The 12,005-nt window shown below is 72.1% G+C and overlaps 2 protein-coding genes across 3 annotated transcripts; both read left to right on the top strand.

Annotated features, from left to right (window-relative positions):
- Positions 1-924: 924 nt before the first annotated feature.
- PLEKHG5 (pleckstrin homology and RhoGEF domain containing G5) lies at positions 925-7,192 on the top strand (the record flags this gene model as incomplete). 2 transcript variants are annotated; one of them, XM_084274813.1, is made up of 19 exons in its annotated part: positions 925-1,053; positions 1,230-1,332; positions 1,415-1,475; positions 1,575-1,666; positions 1,840-1,976; positions 2,051-2,199; positions 3,745-3,930; positions 4,113-4,283; positions 4,359-4,454; positions 4,543-4,593; positions 4,693-4,842; positions 4,917-5,027; positions 5,101-5,250; positions 5,337-5,474; positions 5,561-5,680; positions 5,781-5,913; positions 5,984-6,099; positions 6,171-6,313; positions 6,388-7,192. In XM_084274813.1, exons 1-19 carry the CDS (start codon positions 1,011-1,013, stop codon positions 7,190-7,192), a joined length of 2,955 nt encoding a protein of 984 aa, XP_084130939.1. In that variant the 5' UTR covers positions 925-1,010. The 2 variants fall into 2 exon arrangements, with proteins under 2 accessions (XP_084130939.1, XP_084130938.1); XM_084274812.1 differs by lacking the exons at positions 925-1,053; positions 1,230-1,332; positions 1,415-1,475; ... (1 more) ...; positions 1,840-1,976; positions 2,051-2,199 and adding an exon at positions 3,408-3,541.
- Positions 7,193-8,349: 1,157 nt separating this feature from the next.
- Positions 8,350-12,004, top strand: TNFRSF25 (TNF receptor superfamily member 25; the record flags this gene model as incomplete). The annotated part of the gene is made up of 7 exons (XM_084274553.1): positions 8,350-8,379; positions 9,892-10,087; positions 10,210-10,341; positions 10,427-10,579; positions 10,715-10,796; positions 10,895-10,947; positions 11,032-12,004. The coding sequence occupies 7 exons, from the start codon at positions 8,350-8,352 to the stop codon at positions 11,673-11,675; spliced, it is 1,290 nt and encodes a 429-aa protein (XP_084130679.1). The 3' UTR covers positions 11,676-12,004.
- Between the last annotated feature and the right edge of the window lies 1 nt (position 12,005).

A 12,005-nucleotide genomic window follows, 5' to 3' on the forward strand; every position in this document is an offset into this window, starting at 1 on the left:
GGTGGGATGCTGCTGGGTGCCACAGCGGTGGGCGCTGCAGCAGGACCATCGGCCCCGCAGGGAGCACCGCGCGGGTGGTGGGAGCACGTCAGCTCTGACCTCAGCAGCGCCGGGAGGAAGGAGGGCAGGAAGCGGGGGCGGCCGGTGCTGCACGGGCGCTTCCTCCCCGCAGCGGCACAGCCTGCTGCAGGCAAGCCCAGGCAGGGCTCCCTCCTCCCGGGCAGCCCCTCGCATCCCTCCACAGGCCCGGTGGTTGATGGGGGGCCCCACGCAGGGATGGGGTTGTGTTGGCGGTGCGGCGGGGCTCGCTGTCAGCAGCGGGTAGCACCACGATCCCACCGGAGCCCCCAGCAAGGCGGTGCTGGCCGAGGGGGTCACGGGCCGAGCATCGCGCTGGGGGCCCGGCCAGGGGGTTAAAAATAACCCCCTGTGAATGCCCGGCGGGGCCGGGCCTGCGGCCGGCGCACAATGGGAGGAAACGCGCCGGCCTGGAGCATTGTTTCGCTGCAGACACTTGTTTCCTCCGAGCTGCCGCGGGGACGCTGCTCTCAGCAGCGCGAAGGGGCTGCGGCACGGGAGCGCCGCTTCCCCGGCACCTGGCAAAGCGCAGGTGGCACAGGCGCCCCAGGCTGTCCCCCAGCACCCCAGGCTGTTCCCCAAAGCCTCAGGCACTCCTGGGGTCCCTGCTCACTGTGGCAGGGCAGGGAGGGGGCTCTGCAGTGCTGACACCCCCCCGTGTCTCGCAGTCATATCAGGCTCACACAGCTTTCCCCACTCCCACTCTGGCCTCAACCTTGCCCCCGAGCAGTGCGCCAGCGGTATTTGGGGACTGGAGAGGGGGTCCCTGCTGCCTGTCCCTCCCGCTGGCGTGCCGCAGTTGGCAAAGCCCTGTCAGCCCGTGCCACTGCCCCGTGCACCCCCAGGAATGCCACCACACCGAGTGCCCGCGGCTGAGCTGCAGCAGCCCCCTCAGCCCATGTGAGCTCTGCGACGGCCACCTCCATGGCGCCATGCACTTCGACGGCCACCTCCGCTTGGAGCTGCCCCCGCAAGGTGAGCCGGGCCAGACACTGCCGGCATCGCTGTGGGATGCGCTCAGGGCCGGCGTGGTGCGGCAGAGGGAAGGGGATGGATGAGCTTGGGGCCGGCGTGGCGCAGGGATGGGAGCGGGATGGAGCCGGCGCGGGGCTGGGGGTCCCGGCACAGCCCAGCGCAGTGTCCATTTGCAGGCACCATCCTGGCCCGCAACATGTCGACGCGCTCGTGCCCCCCACGCACCAGCCCTGCCTCCGACATGGAGGAGGAAGAAGAGGGACCAGTGGACAGCAGAGGGTGAGCCCCGGCATTGCGTGCCCCGTGCATGCCCCAGCCCCCCCCCAGCATCCCCCTCATTTTGTCTGCCCTGTGCCCGCAGGGAGCGGAGGAGCTCGGCGCTGAAGCTGCCCAAGAAGAAGGCTTGGCGCAGGCACACGGACGTAAGGCACTGGCCTTTCTCCCTGAGGTTCTGGCAGGGCCATGGCAGGGCCCTAACAGGGGGAGGAACCCCAGGGTGAGCAGCTGCTGCCTCTCCTTAGGACCCCAGCAAGGAGTGCTTCACCCTGAAGTTTGACCTCAGTGTGGACATTGAAGCGGAGGTCGTGCCGGCCACGAAGAAGAAGTCCCTGGGGTGAGTCTGCCAGGGATGGATGCAGGATGGATGCGGGGATAGATGCAGGGTTGGATGCGGTGATGGATGCGGGGATGGATGTAGTGATGGGCGTGGGGACAGATGTGGTGATGGATGCAGGGCTGGATGCGGGGTTGGACACGGTGATGGATTCGGGGCTCATGTCCACACAGAGAGGTGCTGCTGCCGGTCTTCGAGCGGAAGGCGATTGAGCTGGGCAAGGTGGACATCTACCTGGACCAGTCCCACACGCCGCTCTCGCTGCAGTTCGAGGCATACCGCTTCGGGGGGCACTACCTGCGGGTGAAAGGTACGGGGGTGCCTGGAGGGAGGCCTGGCCACCCCACGGCTCCCAGGGAGTCTGACCGCCCAATGCCACTGCAGCCAAGCCTGGGGATGAGCTGAAGGTGGAGCAGGCTGCGCGGGACGCCAGGTCAGCCAGTCTGCCCATCCTGCATGCTGCTGGTACCACCACACTCCTCAGACCAGCACCAGAGCCGGTGCCAGGACGCCGGGAGGGTGCTGACAACCTGGTGAGTGCCAGTGCCAGCGCTGGGGGAAAGGACTTGGGGTGGCAGCGCGCGAGATCCCCCTGTAGCCATCCTTGCTGGGAAGATGGGCACGTGGGCCAGCGGCACAGTGTCTCCTGGATGAACTTGTGTGGTGTGGGCTGCAGACCCCCCACCCCAGACCCCCAGGAGTCAGTTTGACTCCTGGCTGTGCCGTGCAGGCTGTGCTGCAGTGGCAGTGTGTGGGCAGCGCCCTGTGCCAGGCGTGGCACTGCAGCCGGTAGCACCAGCCCTGCAGCCAGGCCATGCACAGCCTGGCACCAGAGCGAAGGCAAACAGCAGCGCCGGGGGCCCCGGCGGTGCAGCTGCTCGGTACCGCCCTGGCCCCGAGGCTCGCCCTGGCTGATGGCCCTCCTCTCGCCGCGGCGCCTGGCAGCTGCCTAGCACAGCTTGGTCCTGCCCTGTGGACCCTGGCCCCAGATAAGGCGTGGGGCCGGGCCACGCTCTGCGTGGGCGCAGGCTGCCACGCTCACGGGGACCGGCTCCAGGGTGCCCGTGGAGGGGGACACGGCACGGTGCTCAGCCCTGTGCCGGTGGCCCCGGAGGGTGGCAAGCTGGCCCTGTGGCCAGGCATGGTGGCTGCCCGCGTTCAGCACTACGACAACTGGCTGAGGGACCGGCACAGCCCCGGCAGGGCAGGAGCACCAGTGGGCACCCACCTGCCTCCGCGGGGGTCCCGGCCCCGGCCGCATTCCTGGGGACAGGCAGGAGCTGAGCAGTGCCAGAGCCATGGGGCTGGCAGGGGCTGGGGCACCTGGGGACACAGCGGCACGGTGAGTAACGGGGATGGTGCCCGTGGGTGTCCCCACGCAGGGACGTGGCAGGGCGTGGGCCATGCTGGCGGCAGCGGTGACAGCTCGCTGTCCTGCGCTTCGGTGACAGGCGCGCCCTTTGCGCCGGGGCAAGGGGAGGGAAGCGGCCGCATCCCGGGGATGTGTCCAGTGGCCGCGGGTGCAGCGGTGCCTGGGCTGGCGGGAGGTGCTTGGCCCCGGCCCAGCTCTCGCGGCTGGCTGGGGGGCTTTGATCTCTGCTGGTGAATTGTTCGGCTCTGGGTAGCTTATCTGGTGAGGAGGGAAATTAGGTTTTTGCTGCTGGCCCCACCTCCTTTTGTTTCGGAGGAGCCCGGCCGCAGCCTGCCCGGCTCCAGCCCCGCCGTCTGAGCTGGGAGCAGGGCTCGGCGGGAGGCTCGGCCGGGGTGCTGCACCCCACGGGATGCCCTGAGCCCCCGCGCTGTCAGGGCTGCTTGCCCACGACCCACCGGGCTTGGCCAGGCGGCACCTTGGGGCCCCACGCTCCCGGGATGCAGGTAGGCAGGTCAGTGCGGGCAGGGGAGCGCGGCCAGCGGGACCCCACTGCCCGGGGTGCTGTCTGGGTGTCTGTCCGTCCCACGGGCACTCGAGGTCAGCCCAGCTGTAGCATCGCACTGCGCCGTGCCGCTGTCGCCATCCCGGCAGCCTGGGCGTGCGGTGCCGGGCGCTGACCCAGGGGCACCGCCTGTCCCTGCCACAGGCTCCGGGCCGGCGCAGGAAGAACATGACGGAGTTTCTGGGGGACACCAGCATCCCCAGCCCCGAGCCAGCGCTCCACGGCAGCAGCTCCCTGCCCACCAATGGCACCGACACCTGGAAGAACCGCGCTGCCAGCCGCTTCAGCGGCTTCTTCGGCTCCGGCACTGGCGCTGCCTCCTTTGGGCGGGTAGGTGGGACATGGGCACAGGGAGAGGGGCACAGGAGCTGTCTGCATCGATGCTGGGGGGATGGGATGGGTCACCTTGGGGCTCGAGGGCCCCCCAGTTCCACAGGCAGGGTGTGGGAGTCCATGGCACATCCCTGCCGGGCCCACCCCACCCAGCCGCTCTGCCCCCCGCTTTTGGCCAGGAGACTGAGAAGCTGGAGCAGCTGGCGAGCCGGCTGCATGCCTACGGCACCTTCGGGCTGCCCAAGCTGCCACCCCAGCTCCGCTTCGACCGCGACTCCTGGGAGGAGGACGGGGATGAGGCCGGGCTGGTGCTGGAGGACAGCTGGCAGCAGATCATCCGGGGTGCAGAGGTAGGTCCAGGGGATCTCGGGTGCCGCGGTGGCTCTGCCTGGCCACCGCCACCGTGCTGACACTTGGCCCGGCAGGCCCTGTCGCGCCGGCAGTGCCACCAGCAGGAAGCCATCTGGGAGCTGCTGCACACTGAAGCCAGCTACATCCGCAAGCTCAAAGTCATCACTGACGTGAGTGCCGGCAGCAGCCGTGCCACATCATGGCAGGGGCCCCAGAGCCCTGGCTGCACCCCACCAGCCCCCTGCTCTGTCCCCACAGCTCTTCCTCTGCTGCCTGCTGAACCTGCAGGACTCGGGGCTGCTCTGCGAGGTGAGTGGCGTGAGGCTGGGGGCCCCCAGGCTGCAGCTGGGACCCCAGATGGCCATGCTGGCAGGGTGAACTACACAGCTGCCTCCCTCCCACCCGCAGGTGGATGCCGAGCGGCTCTTCAGCAACATCGGGGAGATCATCCGGCTGCACCGTGAGCTATGGCGCAGCGTCATGGTCCCGGTGCTGGGCAAGGCGCGTCGGACCGGGGCGCCGCTCGACCCTGTCGACTTCCTCAATGGCTTCAAGACGGTGAGTGGAGACCCCGCGCCGCGGCAGGGGCCGTGCTGCGCCGCGCCCTGCGGTGACCTCCCTGTGTCCCCCAGTTTGGGTCCCTGTTCAAGCCCTACGTGCGGTACTGCATGGAGGAGGAGGGCTGCATGGAGTACATGCGGGCGCTGCTGCGGGACAGCGAGCTCTTCCGCGCCTATGTGACGGTAAGGGGAACGGCCTATGGGGACTGGTGCCGGGGCCGGTGCCAGTGCCAGGGCTGACGCCTGCCCGCTGCAGTGGGCTGAGAAGCACGAGCAGTGCAGCCGCCTGAAGCTCAGCGACATGCTGGTGAAGCCCCACCAGCGCCTCACCAAGTACCCGCTGCTCCTCAAGTCCGTGCTGAAGAAGACGGATGACCCATGTGCCCGCGACGCCGTCACCACCATGGTAAGGGGCTGGGGACATGGGGGGGTGAGGTACGGCGTGGTGTGGTACCCTCTCCCTGCTCCTCGCACCCACCTTCCCTGCTGCAGATTGGCTCTGTGGAGCAATTCATCAACCACGTCAACTCGCGGATGCGCCAGCGGCAGGAACGCCAGCGCCTGGCCGCCATCCTTGACCGCATCGACTCCTACGAGGTGGTGGAGGGCAGCACGGATGAGGTGGACAAGGTAGGCTGGGCATGGCGGAGCTGCCGTGCTGTGCTACCCCATGCCATGCCTGGCACTGATGCCGGGGGTGGGGGGACTCCCGGCAGCTGCTGAAGGAGTTCCTGCGGCTGGACCTGACGGCCCCCATCCCCGGCACCTCCCCGGAGGACACGCGGCAGCTCCTCCTCGAGGGCAGCCTGCGGATGCGGGAAGGTAAAGACAGCAAGGTGAGGACCGCGGGGGACAGGGAGCCCCGGCCCCTGCCCGCCCGCCCGCAGCCCTGTCTGCCGTGCCAGCTGGCGCCCACGACTCTGCTGTCACCCCCAGATGGACGTCTACTGCTTCCTCTTCACCGACCTCTTCCTCATCACCAAGCCCCTCAAGAAGGCTGAGCGCACCAAGGTGGTCCGGCAGCCCTTGCTGGTGGACAAGGTCGTCTGCCGGGAGCTCAGGGACCCGGGTGAGAGGCGCTGGGAGCGATGAGGGCTGCGGGGGCGGCCCCGCACGCGGCTGACAGCCCCTGCCCGCAGGCTCCTTCCTCCTCATCTATCTGAACGAGCTGGGGAGCGCCGTGGCCGCGTACACCTTCCAGGCCAGCGGGCAGTCGCTGTGCCGCAGCTGGGTCGAGGCGGTGCGCAATGCCCAGGTGAGGGGTGCAGGCGGCTGGCGGGGGTCCCGTGGGCGCCCCGAGCCTCTCTGATGCCTCCCTTTCTCCAGAACCTGCTGCAGCGGCTGCGGCAGCGCCGGCACCTGGAGGAGGATGGTGATGAGGATGAGGAGGACGGCGAGAGCGGCACCTCGGCTGCCAGCTCACCCACTGTCCTGCGTCGCAGCAGCGCCAGCCCGGACTCGCAGCGGTGGTAGGGAGCGGGAGGGGGGCCCCACGTACCCCCCGACCCGGTGACGGCCCCTCCTCACCCTGCCGCCCCCACAGCCCCTCCGACGGCTCGACCGAGACACTGGCCGTGGTGCCGGCGGACGGCGGCGACGAGCTCTCCTCCCCGGACTGGGACGCGGGGCCCTTCGGCTCGACTTCGGACAGCTCCTCTGTCGGCACCGGCACCTCCGCCGGCACCGGCACCGGCACGTCCGTCGGCACCCCCACCTCGGCCGAGGCGCCGGCGCGGCAGCTGCCCGCGGGCTCCCTGCCCGTACCCCTGCCCTGCGGCACGGCGGCCCCGGCCAGTGGCTGCCGCTCGTCCTCCGTCGACAGCGCCTACGGGACGCTCTCGCCAGCCTCCCTGCGGGACTTCGGGCAGCCGCCCGAGGGGGCGGCCGAGGAGGGGCGGGAGCCGCTCCCGGGCCCCCTGGGCCCGCGGCCCCCCTCTCCCCGGCTGCGCCGCCGGACGCCCGTGCAGCTCCTGCCCTGCCCGTCCCGGGTGCTCAAGTCCAAATCGGAGGCCAACCTGCCCCAGCTCCTGCCCCCCGGCCCGCCGACCCCCCTCAGCCAGAGCCGCAGCCTCTCCGACCTCTGCGCCGGCCCCCCCCGGACTAGCCAAGCCCCCGACCCCCCGGCCGCCCCCGGCAGCAGCGGCAGCTCCGCCTCCGAGCTCTCGGAGCCGGAGGAGCCGGTGCAGAGCCCGGCGTCCCTCCCGGGGGGGCTCGGTCGCGACCTCCCGGCCGCGGCCCGCCGGACGCTGTCGGACCCGCAGGCGGCCCAGCACCGCAAGCTGACGCTGGCGCAACTCTACCGCATCCGGACCACGCTGCTGCTCAACTCCACGCTGACCGCCTCGTAAGCGCTCCCCCGCCCCGCACGGCCCCGCAGGACGCGCCGGCCCTCTCGGGTGCCGGCCGGCGGCGGGGCCCGGAGCTCAACGTCTCTTTTCCCCCCTGCCCGGTGCCTTGCAGGGAGGTCTGAGAGCCGCCGGGGCGGCGAGGACGGACGCGCGGCCGCGCCGAGGAGCCGCTGCCGCTTCCAACCGTAGCGTAACTCCGGGGCCGGGCGGAGAGGGTGCTGGGATGCCGTGCCGGTGGGAACGCGGAGAGGGGTGCAGACCGGTCCCCTCGGCGAGGCGGGGGCTGCCCGCTTCTCCCCGGCGCGGCGGCTCCTGCCGAGCCCTTGTCCGAGGAGATGAGGGCTGCGGGCGGGGCCCAGCCGGGCCTGGGGCTCGAGGGGCCGGGGGGCGGCTCCGATCGGGGACGAGGAAGGGACGGCGACGTCGGCGGGGATGAGCGGGGAAGGTGCCGAGAGGGACGCGGGGCTGGGGCCGGTGGCAGGAGAGGACGGGGCTGGGCTGGGGCGGGCGATGGCCTCGGGGTTTGGCCGGGACAGGGTGGGGGTCGGGATGGGCGGCAGCGGACGGCGGCGCCCGGGGCCGAAGCCGCGCGGGGGAACGTGGTGGCGGCCGGAGGGCCGGCTCCCGTCCCGTCCCGGGCTGCGCTCCGCGTTCCGGCCGAGCAATAAACGCAGCCGGTGCACGCTCGCTCCCGCCTCGCCTCGCCTCGCCTCTCCTTCGGTCGCGGCGTGCCCCGGGGCTCGGGGTGGGGATGGAGCCGGGGAGGGGGGGGGTGGGGGTGTATCAGTGCTGCTCCACCACATCAACATCCCCACGCGGGTCCGTGGCAGCGGGAGGGGAGGGCGGCGGCCGGGCGAGCGGCAGCGGGGCGGCGCAAGGTCCCTCCCGCGCCCGGCGCTCCCGTCACAGGGTTTCGCACTCTTTGGACTCATTGCCAAAAAAGCATTTCCTCCTGCCGCGGCCGGGTGTAAAAGGCTGTGGGGGGAGCACTGCCGCTCACTCACTCACCACGCGTCGTGCGCTGCCGGCAGCGGCGATGGGGTGCCGGGACAACCTGCCCGGGCGCTGAACCGCCCGACACCCCGCTGCGCCCACCGCCCCGGTCTCCCCCCCCCCCCCCGCCGCCCCGGCATGACCCAGCCGCACTGGCCGCAAGGATGAAGCGCTGCTGCCCGGGGGTGTCTTGGGTGAGTGTGGCGGCGCAGGGGTCCTGCGGGGCCCCGGCACCAGTTGCGGGGTGTCCCGGGGCCGCGGGGGGTCTGGAGGAGGTGGGGCGGGGTGAGCGCGGTGCCACGCGTGCCGAAAGCGGTCGTGTGCGTGTGTGTGTCGGGCTGAGCGCCTGGGACCGCCCGCAGCGTGGCACAGCCACGGCACAGCACGACGGCCGCGCTGCAGCCGTGGGAACTGCGGGCTCCGCCACGGGGCCGCGGGCCGGGCGCTGCCCCCGGGACCGGCCGTGCCGGCGTGACCGAGTCAGGGCCGCCGGTGGTGGCGGCCGGCGGGGTCCTTCATGGGGCTGCGTGGGCGGGTGTCCCGGCACAGCCGGCCGGAGAGGAGGCCGCGCCGCAGCCGCGTTACGGGCAGGGGAGGTGCTTGCTCGGCACAAGAAGAGGCGGCTGTCCGCGCCGTGGGACGACGGCATCTCTGCCCGCGGGGCTCCGGCTGCTGGTGCCGGGGGCAGGCCCCCGCTCAGGCAGGGCCCCGCATGGGAAGGCCGTGCCTCGGCGGTGACTCAGACGTGCCGCTGACGGCCGAGGCGGGCACCCCGATGTGCCGTCGGCGCCCTGCGAGCGGGGCGGCCCGTGCGCGGTTTCCAGTCCGCCAGCGCCGGTGGGTTGAGTAGAAATGATTCAGCCGTCGTAATCGGGGCCATCGCGGCTGGGAAATCCAGCCCCCGGCAAGGAATCCCCTGGCTCCCTGCCCGCGCTGCCTGCTCCGTGGCTCTCCCCGGCCCCCTGCCCTGCCCCGGAGCCGTGGGTGCCGGCGCGGGCACCCCCTGGCCGCCCCCGCCGGGACCGTCCGCGGAGCGGGGCTCCCCTGGGTGCAGCGCCCGACGCCCCGGGGTAGGGGAGCGGTGACCTAGTTTGGGACGCACGTACGAGGCGCGATAGCATCGGGGAGAAGCGTGAGCCGGGCACGGCTTCCTCTCGGGGAGGAAATCGCCTCCTCTGCGACGGAGATAAACCCCAGGAAAGTCAACGCCGGCAGCGTTAACCCTCCCGCGCCCGGCTTGCAGGAGCCTCCCCGGGCTGTTCGTCCCGTCTGTGCGCCCGACTTAGCCGGGCGGGGAGGCAGGTGGCCGAGCATCCCGGTCCCGCTGCCTGGCCGCACTTCCCGGCCGGGCTGACGGCACTGTTTGCAGGACCCGACGGCGGCCGCCCCCGCCTACCTCCCCCGGGCACAGGCGGGGGCACAGCGGCCCCACGGCGGCAGCAGGAAGCCGCTTGCTCGGGTACGGCGGGGAAAGCACGGCGCAGGGGCTGCCGTGGGGCATTCCCGGCCCCGCAGCCCCACACCCGTACAGCTCCGGTGCACGGGGCTGCGGCTCAGGTCGTTCTGCCGGCACAGGCACCGGTGTCCACGCGGCACTGGCTGGGCCTCGACCCTGGGGAGCGGGGTGCGAGGGCTGAGCCCCCCACGCGTGCGTCGGTCCCGGGCCGCCCCGGCTGCCCGCATCCCAGCCCTGTCCCTGCCCGTAGGTGGTCCTGGCAGCTTTGTGGCTGGCAGCGAGCGAGTCGCAGCCCCCGGGGCGCCGGGACGGCGCGGTGCCGCGGGGGCAGCGGGTCCCGGTGCGGCCGCCCAGCCGCCCGCGGAGGTACGCCACCAGACCCTCCTGCCCCACCGGCATGAACTGGATCGAGGGGGTTCGCCGGTGCTGCGCCCAGTGCCCCGCAGGTAAGAACCGTTCCGGGCAGCATTGCTCGGTCCGGCCCGGCCTGACCCGGCCCGGCCCGAGCCGCCGTGACACACCGGGAGCGTCGCCCCGTTGCGCCGCCATCACCCCGCTGTCCCCGCAGGGATGCTCCTGAAGACCCCCTGCTCAAACAACAGCTACGACAGAGTCTGCGACGTCTGCCCCGCCGGCACCTTCCTCGCCCAGCCCAACACCTTCACCAAGTGCCAGGCTTGTTACGAGTGCGACCGCCAAGGTGAGCTGGCGCCGTGCCGCGCCGTGCCGCGCTGCCCGGGGCCGGGCCGGGCCGGGCCGGGCCGGTCACCGTCAGTCTCCTGCAGCTTTCCAGAGAGTGCTGAGCAACTGCTCGGCCACCAGCAACGTCGCCTGTGGCTGCGAGCCCGGCCGCTTCCGCGCCTGCCTCGACGAGAGCTGCAGCGACTTCTCCTGCCGGCAGTGCCAGCCCTGCACCGGGCGGCTCATCCAGCGGCCCTGTGAGTGCTACCGGCCGGACCGCGGCCTGTGCCCCGGCCGTGTGTGTCCCCTGGCTATGTGTCCCTCCCCACTGCTGTGTGTCCCGCCCTGGGCTGTGCCGGCCCCCTTGACACCCCCCCCCTTCCTGTCCCCAGGCTCGGAGGCGCAGGACACACTCTGCGGCAGCTGCAAACCTGAATTCTACGCCGAAGGCAGCGAGTGCCGGCCGTGCCCCACGTAAGCGCTGCCCCCTCCCGTCCCGTCCGTGGCCCAGACGGGGACACGCGTGGGGCCCGTGTCGCGGGACGGCGCCCACGGCTCCCTTCTCCTTGCAGGAGCGCCGCGGAGACGTGCGGCAAGGAGTGCCAGCGGGTGTGCGGCGGCCGAGGTGCGGGGACGACGGAGCCGGGGGCGGTGGCGCGGGGGTCGCGGAGCCGGCTGGCTGACGGGGACGGTCCCCTCCTCCTTGCAGGCTCGGGGCTGGAGTACATCCTGCTGGCGCTCACCGGGCCCCTCTTCCTGGGCGCCCTCGCCATCTACCACAAGAGGAAGCGGCTCCGGCACGACTCCTCGACAGGAGCCCCCCCCGCCGCGCCGCGGGCGGCTGCTGCCGGGGCCGGGCCCGCGCCGTGGTGCCAGGTCAGAGCCCAGCTGCGGGACGGCCAGTGCAGGACCCAGCCGTGCTTCCCGCAGCTGACGGTGCAACAGGCTGACACGGCGAGGCGGAGCCCCGAGCACCGGCCCCTACTGCCGGAGCAGCTCGGCGGCGCGGCACGGCCGGAGGGCGAGCCGGAGGCCTCCGCGCCCCCGGAGCCCCCCGCGCCGCCCCCGGAGCCCCGCGGCGCCCTGCTGCAGGGCAGCCAGCTCTACGCCGTCATCGATGTGGTGCCGGTGCGGCGCTGGAAGGAGTTCATGCGGGTGCTGGAGCTGCGGGAGGCGGAGATCGAGCTGGTGGAGCTGGAGGTGACCCACATCCGCGACCAGCAGTACGAGATGCTGAAGCGCTGGTGCCAGCAGACCAGCGCCACGCTTGACCGTGTCTTCGCCGCCTTGGAGTGCATGGAGCTGGCCGGCTGCGCCGAGGCGCTGCGCCGGAGGCTGCTGGTGGGACCCTGACTCCCCTTCCCGGCGCCGCCACCCCAAGCAGAAGGGAGGTCCCGGCACCCCCTTCCCCGGCTCGCCGGGAGCCTCGGCCGACCCGTACCCCTAAGTATTGTTACTTATGCCGTGTAGACATTTTATGTCAGTTTTACGTCCCCCCCGCCCTCCCGCCCTCCCCTATTTATGTCCGCCGCTCCCGGAGCCGGGGGCGCACAGGACCCGGCACACCGGCTGCCCGGCCGCTCGCGGGACGAGCGGGCCCCGAGCCCGCCGCGCACCCATGGGACAGTTCTCGAGGCCGCCCGCTGCGGGCGCGCCTGCCCCCGCCCCAATAAAGTGGCGAGT

This window comes from Gallinula chloropus (assembly GCF_964237585.1).
Source record: "Gallinula chloropus genome assembly, chromosome: 23".
Lineage (NCBI taxonomy): Eukaryota > Metazoa > Chordata > Aves > Gruiformes > Rallidae > Gallinula > Gallinula chloropus.